The sequence below is a fragment of the Pteropus alecto genome, unplaced genomic scaffold (genome assembly GCF_000325575.1).
Source record: "Pteropus alecto unplaced genomic scaffold, ASM32557v1 scaffold1244, whole genome shotgun sequence".
Classification (NCBI taxonomy): domain Eukaryota; kingdom Metazoa; phylum Chordata; class Mammalia; order Chiroptera; family Pteropodidae; genus Pteropus; species Pteropus alecto.
In genome coordinates this window covers 83,223-93,295 of record NW_006435702.1, presented here as the reverse complement: position 1 = coordinate 93,295, position 10,073 = coordinate 83,223, and the positions used below count along the sequence as shown (strand labels likewise).

At 33.7% G+C, this 10,073-nt stretch overlaps 1 protein-coding gene across 2 annotated transcripts in view; it reads left to right on the top strand.

The window, feature by feature from the left end:
- Nucleotides 1-7,622, top strand: part of BRWD3 (bromodomain and WD repeat domain containing 3) — a 126,907-nt gene extending 119,285 nt beyond the window's left edge. For both annotated transcript variants that reach the window (XM_006910776.3, XM_025046032.1), the window contains one exon: nt 1,954-7,622. In XM_006910776.3, coding sequence (XP_006910838.1) covers nt 1,954-2,708 — 755 coding nt within the window. In that variant the 3' untranslated portion in view covers nt 2,709-7,622. The remainder of the gene's footprint in view (nt 1-1,953) is intronic.
- Nucleotides 7,623-10,073: the final 2,451 nt, after the last annotated feature.

Genomic DNA, 10,073 nt, shown 5'->3' with positions numbered 1-10,073 from the left:
TTGCATATTTCTATGTCTTTAAGCTTATTTTCTGGAGATTTTTCTTTCTTTCCGAGTTTACTTGTCACCTTGGTTGTTCATGTTCTTTAATACACTATTTGTCTACCTGGGCATTAATGGAGGTGTAGTCTGCCTTTTTTTTATTTTTCCAATATGAAGATTTATTATGTAAGGTCTCTTTTTAGCCTGTTGCTAAGAAGGCATTTTTCTTTTGGTTCCCAATAGGTAGCTTCTAAGCCTCTTGGATCCCTGCTTTATATAAATTCTTAATAATGCCTTTTTTTTCTTATAAATATTCAATCTTGCTCTCTACCCTTAGTCTCAGCCCCTGTCAGTGTTAGTGACAGTTTCAGTAGCATTTCCGCACATTCTCCTGGGGCTCCGTTGTGTTCATTCTTGGAGGATATGGGAGGAGGTGCCGTCTGTGTTGGGGAATGGGAACTGCAGCTCAGCCTCGTGTTTTGGAACCGCAATTCATAATAATCAGCTGTTGCTTCTCTGCCATCTCCACTTCTCTGCTTTCTGCCCTGAACCTTGGGCACTGCCACTGCATGGAGCTCACAGCTCTCTCAAGCAGGGCTGTTCAAGGAACCCGCTGCACTTTCTCCCCTCCCCTTCCTCCTGCAGGGAGCTCTGGCTGCAAGAGGCAACTTCTTTGTTTCTCCCAGTCTATCACCCCACTCCTGGGTTCTGACCTGCGGTAATTCTTATGCACAGATCCCACGCTCAGACGTGCTAGTGTGCAAGTTGAGTGTTTTTGTTGAGTTTTAGATGTTCAGCTTATTGTTGTTTCAAGGGGAGATATCTGGGGACATCTCTCACTCCACCATGCTTCTGACATCACTCTTTGGATTTCTAATAGTACTTAAAACTGGAATCTTGATTTTTCTACCAGCCTGCCCAAACCTATTCCTCCTATAGTGTTCTCCAATTTAGCAAAATATCTCTACCATTCTCCCAGTTGCTCAGGCTGTGAAACCTAGAAGTCGACCTTCATTTTTGGCTTAACACTTGACATCCAGTCCATCAGCTCTTCCTTTCATTTGAAAATGAAGATTGGGTCTGGTGGCTGCTCTAGTAGGAAATATTCTCAATCTAATCATTTCTCGACACCTCTATTGGTACATCCCTCATCATGTCTTAGACTACTGCAGTGGACTCCCAACTGGTCTCTGCTTCCAATTTTCCCCTTCTATAATGTCTTCTCTATACAGCAACCATAGCACTCTGTTAAAATAAATGTAAATCAAATCTTGTTATTCTCTAGCTTTACTGTCAGTTATCTTCTACTACTCCCTGTTTTTCCTTACACTCTAGTTTATACTGGATTTTATTTCTTCTGATGGAATGTTCTTTCCCCAAATCTCACTTCATTCAGTTCTATTCTCAAATACTACCTCTGCAGAAAATCTTCGTTATGTAGAATACCCACATACATTCAGTCACACTATTTAACCCTCTTTTCTTTTTCTTTATAGCATGTATTTTTCTTAAATTTATATTATTTTTTGTTCACTTTATTGTCTAGCAAGCTCTCCCTACTAAAATATAAATTCAAAGAGCAAGGACTTTGTCTCATAATTGCTATATTTCATGTTCCAAGCAATGCCTGGCCCATAGTACATAATCAGTAGATAATTTGTTGAGTGAATGAATGAAATTATTTTGATATATATTTCTAGATAATTCTTTCTAGAGTTCAAGCCCTTTAAATTTCTGCCCAGCTACCTCACCACTCATCATGCCTCCACCACCCCCAAAAAGCAATAAAACAAGAATCAGAAGTTTATGTCTTCCATTTCTAATATATATAAATTTATACTCTACCACTCCATAATTTTACCCTATCTTTAGATGTTATATATTTTTGATAGATTGTTTATTTTACTTTTGAGCATTAATATCTTAACAGTGTCAAAACTTAACCTTAAAAAATCATTCATCTTGATTTAGATCACTCCTTTGATGGACCCCTTACAAATGGTGATGGCAGAGAGCCCCGGACAGGAATCAAGAGAAAACTGCTTAGTGCATCAGAAGAAGATGAAAGCATGGGAAGAGAAGATAAAGAAAAAAAAGAAACAGAAGAGAAATCACATTTATCCTCTTCAGAGAGTGGAGAGTTAGGATCCAGTTTAAGTTCTGAAAGTACCTGCAGTTCTGATTCTGACTCTGAATCAACTTCCAGAACAGATCAAGATTACGTAGATGGAGACCATGATTATAGCAAATTCATACAAACCAGGCCTAAAAGAAAACTCAGAAAGCAGTATGCCAATGGAAAAAGAAACTGGAAGACGAGAGGCACAGGAGGAAGGGGCAGATGGGGCAGATGGGGTAGATGGAGTAGGGGAGGCAGAGGAAGAGGAGGCAGGGGTCGTGGGGGTAGAGGGAGAGGTGGAGCTGGTACGAGAGGGAGAGGGAGAGGGAGAGGGGGGAGAGGTGCTTCTAGAGGAACCACCAGAGCCAAACGTGCACGTGTTGCAGATGATGAATTTGATACCATGTTTTCAGGACGTTTCAGTAGACTGCCTCGAATTAAAACAAGAAACCAAGGCAGGAGGACTGTTTTATATAATGATGATTCTGATAATGACAATTTTGTGTCCACTGAAGATCCTCTGAATCTTGGTACATCCAGATCAGGCAGAGTGCGTAAAATGACAGAAAAAGCCAGGGTCAGCCATCTCATGGGATGGAATTATTAACAGTTAATAAATTTAGAATAATTTTAAAAATTCAATGGCCTTCTACTGCAGGGAATTTACCAGGAAATCTACAAAGCAAGTTGTGTGGGGACTTATACTTCCTTTCACATTGGTGCTTTTCCATTATGCCAGTATAACATTTGTTTCAAGACTTGATCTCCACACTGCATTTGTTCAAACAAGCCTTACTCATTAGGCCTTAAATTAAAAAAAAAAAAAATCTGCGCACACGCACACACACACACAAACACACACACACACACACACCACAGACACACTACAGATTTACTACATTAAAGGAGTGTTCAGCTTCTTAAGTAGCATGACATTTTTATCTCAGTAGAATATCCCTCTTTTGCTTTTGTATCATAGAAGTATAGCACCTTCTTACAGAGTTTTATATAGTTTGTGTTGCCATTTTGATTCCTGTACCCAGTAATAATAACTTTTGCACAATACACCAATCCTAAAGGCAGCTATTAAATGTTTACAGTTTCTATATTGTAAGAACGATCTGGATTATTTTACTCTTCCCAGGCCAAACTTTCATGAATTGTACTGAACTGAAGTATATATTTATACTACAGTTTTTTTTTGGGGGGGGGGAATCTCGATATGCTTTTCTTTGATTTGCTTAATTCATGTTAAAGGTGAGAAAGGGTTGGTGCCTTGTAAATATGTAGCAGATCTTTGTGGTGTGTCCTAATGTGTGCATTAACGTTATTAAAAAAGAATACTTGAGGTATCAATCTAGATAAGGTGCCAAATGCAAAAGTTTCTTGTATCCATTTTCTTTTTCCTATTATATTTTATTGCATTAATAGAACTTGTGTAGCTTAAAGAATAATGTAAAAAAAAAAAATTGAAAAATCCTCATCCACAAAGAATAACCTTTGAATAGTAGCTCAGCTACCTCTATTAACTACAACTACTGGAATCATTAAGTAAAGTAGATGCTGTTACTCATTACTGACTAAGGAGAAATAGAACAAGCTTGGAGGGAATGAATACTCCTAAGTTATAAGTTGAGAAGTTGTTAATAATCATATTGGCTCTCAAATTAATAGTTGTAATTAACAAACTTTTATAAGTATAGTATGCTCTACATTAGACTTTTCTTAGAACATATTTATGTAAGTAGTCTTGGGCTACTGCTTATATATCTCTGCTACCACTTACTATTTAACACCTGTGAGTAAATGGTTTTCATTTGAATTTTAAAATATAACAAAGCACCTAATTTGAGTGGGAATGTTTTGGCTAGCTAATATTTTGAATCAACATTAATCGGTTCTGCACATACCATTCCAAAAGGTTCTTCTGTTATAATCTTTCAGAAAAGAACCTCATTGCACTGCACACTTATATTTTGAATTATTATTTTATAGATGAAAAAATCTTTAAAACCCTAATGTTCTTGTTTACATCAGTAGAGTGCACATGGTTCCATAAGTGAGCTTGAGTTCCAAGATCAGTTTTACTCCTCAGATTTGATAGATTGCAAATTTGCTAATTTGTTAGATTTTTGAGGTGGGAGGGAATATATTGATCTCTGTTTTTGTAACAGCAGATATGCTATGCTTAGATCAAAACTGTGAGATAAACAAAACTTCTTAATGTATGCCTAGTAATCCCAGGATATCTCTTAAACTAATGTGTTTGTCTCATGCTTTCAATCATTTCATGCATCTGAAAATCCTTAAGTGCAGAGGAAGGAGTACACACATAACTTCGCTTTTTTTGGTTGGGTCAGGTAGGGGTTATTCTTGGACTAACATCTTTAAGCAGTTTTCACGTGCAGTAGAAACGATGTTCAGGCTTTAAGAAAGTATTGTTGTGAATTGTTAATGGCACTAACTTCTGTTACTGGACAGTAGATCAAGCTGATTTTTGCGGGGGCGGTAGTCTTCTTTTACTAAACCAAAATTACTTCTGGTTTGTAACTCGACTGACGCTTTTAACCATAGTATAGATTCAAAAACGTTCATATTTGAAACTCTACATTTGATTTTGGCTAAAAGGTACTATTTTAGTTATTTATCTCTTGAGCATTTAGACTAAATTTGTGCCTGTGTTTTCCTGGAATCAATAATGCTTTGGCCTACCCCAATCAAAGTAACAAGTTACTTAAATTCATGGATGTACCCAAATGTGTATCAAGTGTATCGTTTTAGTGTGAAATTTTTGTTGACATCCTTCTATGAAGAGCTGACCTCTTAAAATGCAGAATTGCCATCTGTGTGATCTTAGTTGTCTGAAACTTTATTTATAATTTATTTTGAAAAATAAAAATGCCACATTCCCCAAATGTCAAGCTTTTCTAGGTTTAGATAATTAGAATAATAAAGCTAAAGACATTTTTAAACATTTTATATGTAGTGAAATACTGTGAAAATACTAGTGACAGCATTTTGCTGTAATGTTGATTTCAGTTATTAGGATTTAAAGAGTTAGCCACCAGGGTATGTTAGATAAGCATAGTTATCATTTATTAAAAAAAAAATTGTTTGCATGCAAATTATTTTAATAAGTGTGAAAATAAAAGTTTGGAAGACAATATTTTTACTTTTATAACTAGACTTGCCCCGCCCCCCCGCCCAAAATTTGTACTTTGCTTATTTTGTAACACTGCCTCCTGTGAATGTGTAGTAATTTGTATCACATTGAATATTTTATTGCTTTAATTTTTAGAGTCCCTTTAAACCTAAATAAGATCTGGGTTCAGCCATAGATAACAAAGCAAGTAGGAAATGAGCTAAGAATGTTAAAGTCTAAATCTTAAATGAATTACTAAGAAAAAAACCACTGTTATAATTAGGTCCACGAGAGCATCCAGATGTATAAGCCTATTCCTATGCTACATATTAATAGTCAGTGAACTGTAATAATTCTCATGAATGGTAATAATGTTTTAATTCCCAGCTTTAAGATCTTAGCATGTGTATCTGTTTATGAAAACGGAATTGTGTGTTATTTCTATGGCTTGCCATGTGTATCTTTTCAAGCAATGGGATGTTCTCCAAAAAATTCACTAGTCTATTAGCCTAGTGACTAAATTTGTGTGTGTGTGCATGCATGTGTCTGTATGTAGATTTTTTTTCTCAACTCGACACACTTTATTTCAGACATAAAATTTGTATGGAAGACAGCAGTATTCACTGTCTACCAATTCTTTGCCTCCATTGTAAAGCACTTAGCCTGTATATATACTGCTTGATCATCCATTCCATTATACCTTCTAGATGAGCAGTCTAGGTGTGTATGTGTATGTGCACGTGTACATTTGTCCCTCTATTTTTTTTTTTATTTAATTTGTTCCTCTTTCATTAGTTTTCTGTTTCCCTTCCCAGAGATCAGGCTAGAATTCTTCCAAACAGCACTTTGTTTCTCTCAGAGTAAAATTCATAAATTTCATTTGTACAATTGTGTACTCAGATATCTAACTCAGCCTTCCAATACTTTGAAATAAATTTGAGTGATTTATCTTTTTTGTTGTTTTTTTTTTTGTAATCCTCTAGATTATCATCAGACAATAGCAATGATTTAAAGAAAAGATGTGAATGCCACTTCTTTTTTATAAAAACTTTTTTGAGCATTTTTTCAAAATTTGTATTTTAGTGGTGTAAAATACCTTATTGTTTATATATCTTGGAAATTATATTATGCTCATTTACCAACTGGTACTTATCTTTAAATAGTTAGAATTTTCACATCCACAAAAAGGAGACTTACATCTTCTATAATTTTTAGTATACTATGATGTCCAGCCTTTTAGTTCTAGAGGAAGGAATGGAATTTTTAACATTTAAAGTTCATTGCTTTAAATGTTAACTCCATCCCCAACATTTTTGTGGTCCATGAGGCTTTGTGAAAGTTTCGTTGAAAAATAGAATATTCTAAGATCACTTTGAAGGCTTGTTTTAAAAATTAGTGTGCAAGTATTTTCATGCTGTTTTCATTTTCACCTCTTAGTGAAGTTTCTTTACCAAGTTTTAATTATCAAATTTATCAAGTTTTGATTAAATTCTAATATAAAGTTTAAATGTTTTTCATTGTTTTTCATGGTGCTGTATTTTGAGGAATGTGGATTGTCCTCAAGTTTCTTGACATTTATTTCTTATGTAGCTTTATCCTTAATTATTTCCTTTTTCATCATTCCTCTCCTGCTTACATTTATCGTTAGTTCTCTTTCCACAATGAAGACTTTACCTAATTTACCACACTTCAACAAGACTGGCAATTATGATTCATTGATGGGAGTATAGTAGAAAGGTCCTGCAGTTTAGAGTTAAGTTGTGTTTGTTTATTTATATGTATGTCCATTTGTTATTCTTGCACTTATCGTAAGTCTAGAATATGAGACTTTGACTTATGAAAGCATGATAAGTATTTTCTAAAAAATAAGACTTGATACATATTAAAATCGCCATTAGTAATTTACTTTTAAAATCACATACAAAAATATTTAGAAACCCCATTGGAATATGGGTTTTTACATATGTCACCAGATACACATTAGGCAGTACTACAAATGTTAATTCTTTAAACAATACTGTGGTGATGGCAATCAGTAATTTATTTCTTTGTCCTGTAACTTATCATCCTTGTCTTTTGTAATCCCCTACAAAGTATTAACAAAATTGTACCTTATGTTTGTTCTTAGTATCCATAAGTTTTAAGGTGAAAGATCAGTTAATAGTTGATGTGATGTTTTCTATGGACAAAATGTCCATTAAACTAAAATTCAGTAAAGAAAGGTAAACTAAACTGTTTTGGTTTATAAAAGATGTTTTGTTTGGCAGTTATCAGTCATTATAAGCAATTATCTTCCAAGACAAAAAAAAAAAACTGGACTAATTTGTTGCTATTCTTTATGGGCTGTTTACAATAAAATTCCAAGTTGTTTGGAATCAATTGAACTTTTGCTACTTTATGCCTTAACTCAGGTACTGGAGATAAGAAAAAAAGAAATACGAAGTTACCTTTTCATTATACAGCTTCGGAGATTCTAACATGTAACCCTTGGGTCCTTTCTTGTTTCTTCATCATGTAATATTTATTTTTCTTATTTTTTAATCTATGGAACTAGGTGTTCTATTATCAGTTTTTTTTTCTTAGTTGCAAATATTCTGGGTCACTTTTAGGTAATAAATATGTTAACATTTTAAATGTGGGCTGTTTGGCGAATGAAATAACAGCCTACAAAGCTTTAGTCAACATTTCATTTTCTAGCAGTTTTTGACATGAATAGATTTCTAATATTTTCATGGCTTACAAATTTTATCGGCTGGGCTATGAATCTCTGGCATTTTTATTTATGTTAAAATTATCCACAGAGACTTAGCTGTGTTATAAATGGTGCTTTAATTCAGTGTAAGTAAGGAGGAAGAGTAGCAAGATGAGAAGTAACTTTTGAGCCAGGAACTGAAAGCTCTAACAAGAACTTTCATCCTCCTTATACACTTATACAGCTACCCAGAATTTTCTTCCCAATGGCAAGAACTTCACTTGGCTCAAGGTAAGTAAGTTGTCCAAGGACTGGACTGCATGTTTTATACATATACTGTTTGTTTGTGTGTTTAGAATCAAGAAATAGGGTATTTAGAAAAAAATAGCCCCTTTGTCATATGGCATCATAATCTTTGACTATAAAAGTAGCCCAAATTCTCGCAATATTTGGATATTGAAGTGGGGATCTATTGTTTGGTGTTTGTGTTTAGATATATGACTGATTAAAGATAACCCTCTTTAAAGATAAAAACATATGTATTAAAAATTCTTTATGAGCAAACTTTGATGTTTTCTAACTTCACCTGCTAGGATATTTTAAATAGAGAAAGTAAATTTTGTAAGAAAACATTACAGCAGTATTCAGAAGAAGATTCATTTTTTTTTTCCTAGTTGAGGACAAGAACAAAGTGCTCTCTATTCTCTTTTCAATTGCATGCCCATGACAATCTAAAGCTACTATTCAAACATGCACAAATTAAATTGAAACCAATATATTGAACCTGTGAGTTGGTTTTCTTGGGATATTTAAGCCCATGTACTTAGAGTTCCTATCTTAGGTCATTTATATACTTAGGGGATTTTTTATGCTATATATTACTGGCAAGCCAAATATAACATTAAATAAAATGAAACTTTTATAATGTTGAAGTTTTCCCAAAGTGTTGAGGAAACATTTTTTTTCTTCTTTTCTTTCTTTGTAACTTTAATGTGTTTTCCTGTGCCAGCAGTGGCAATTGCCTTAATAAAGTTACATCTCATCGGGAAATTGCGAACATCTAATAGACAATTTTAACTAAGTTATCAATTATTAACAAAGTTTAATTCGATAGCAGAGAATATTTAAAAACAACTTTGTGAAACTGATATCCTTTTGTTAATTCGTAAATTTTCAATCGTCAGCTTGCCTGCTCAGCATCTTTATGACTCTTTTCAGAGAATAAGCTTGTAGTAAATATATGAAGAAATCAAAACATTTCAAGTTGCTTGATTTAGGTTACTAATATAACTTAGCGGAATTTATTCATTTTAGGGGTGTTTTTGTGTTTGATTTTTGTCATGTTATAATTCTGAGTAGAATTTGTATAGCAGTATGTTAATTTATATTAGTATTATGTAGTCTGTCAAGTAATTTAAGGCAGTAAATCTGTTTTAACGTGTTTTGCTTTTTAAAGAAATTAGAATATCATGTTAAAATAAGATTTACAGAGCAAAATGTATAATTGATCATTTTTAGGGTGTTATTTTGTTACCTTTGGACATTGTTCATCTAAAGTGTTAATAATGAAGTGTTTGCTAGTGGTTCCAAATTGTTTCCATTTGTTAAATTTTAATTTATAAATGAGAGGAAGCCTTGTGTTTAAAAACCTAGCTGTTAATTTTGTCTAGTTTGATCTTTTGGAACAGAAAATATCATGCCCTTGACATTCTTCATAGTCACATTGCCATGTAATCCTTTCAGTTTGGGAGGTTGCTGTTCATTTTTATTGTAATTGTGGTTAGTAGTTCTCATGGTAAAGAAAAATAGTGATTAAGGCAAAATAATAGTTCAAGTACATTTTTCTTTCCAATTGCCTCAAAAATATAAGACTAGTAAGTACAATGACAAGTTTTAAACACTGTAAAAATACAGATCTTTTACTGTTTAGCTTATGATTATTCAAGCAGAAATTATCAGAGAACAATCTGAGGTAATGAGTCATATTCTTTCTCTAGGTACATGTGAGGATCTCCTTCATAGGAAAGGATATTTACCAGCAGCAATTTGTAGCCTTTTTTTTTTTAATATTAGTTATAAGAGATGGCAGCCTGGAGCTCACTGCAAGACTCAGGAGTAGGGGAGGCATCATGTTGTTT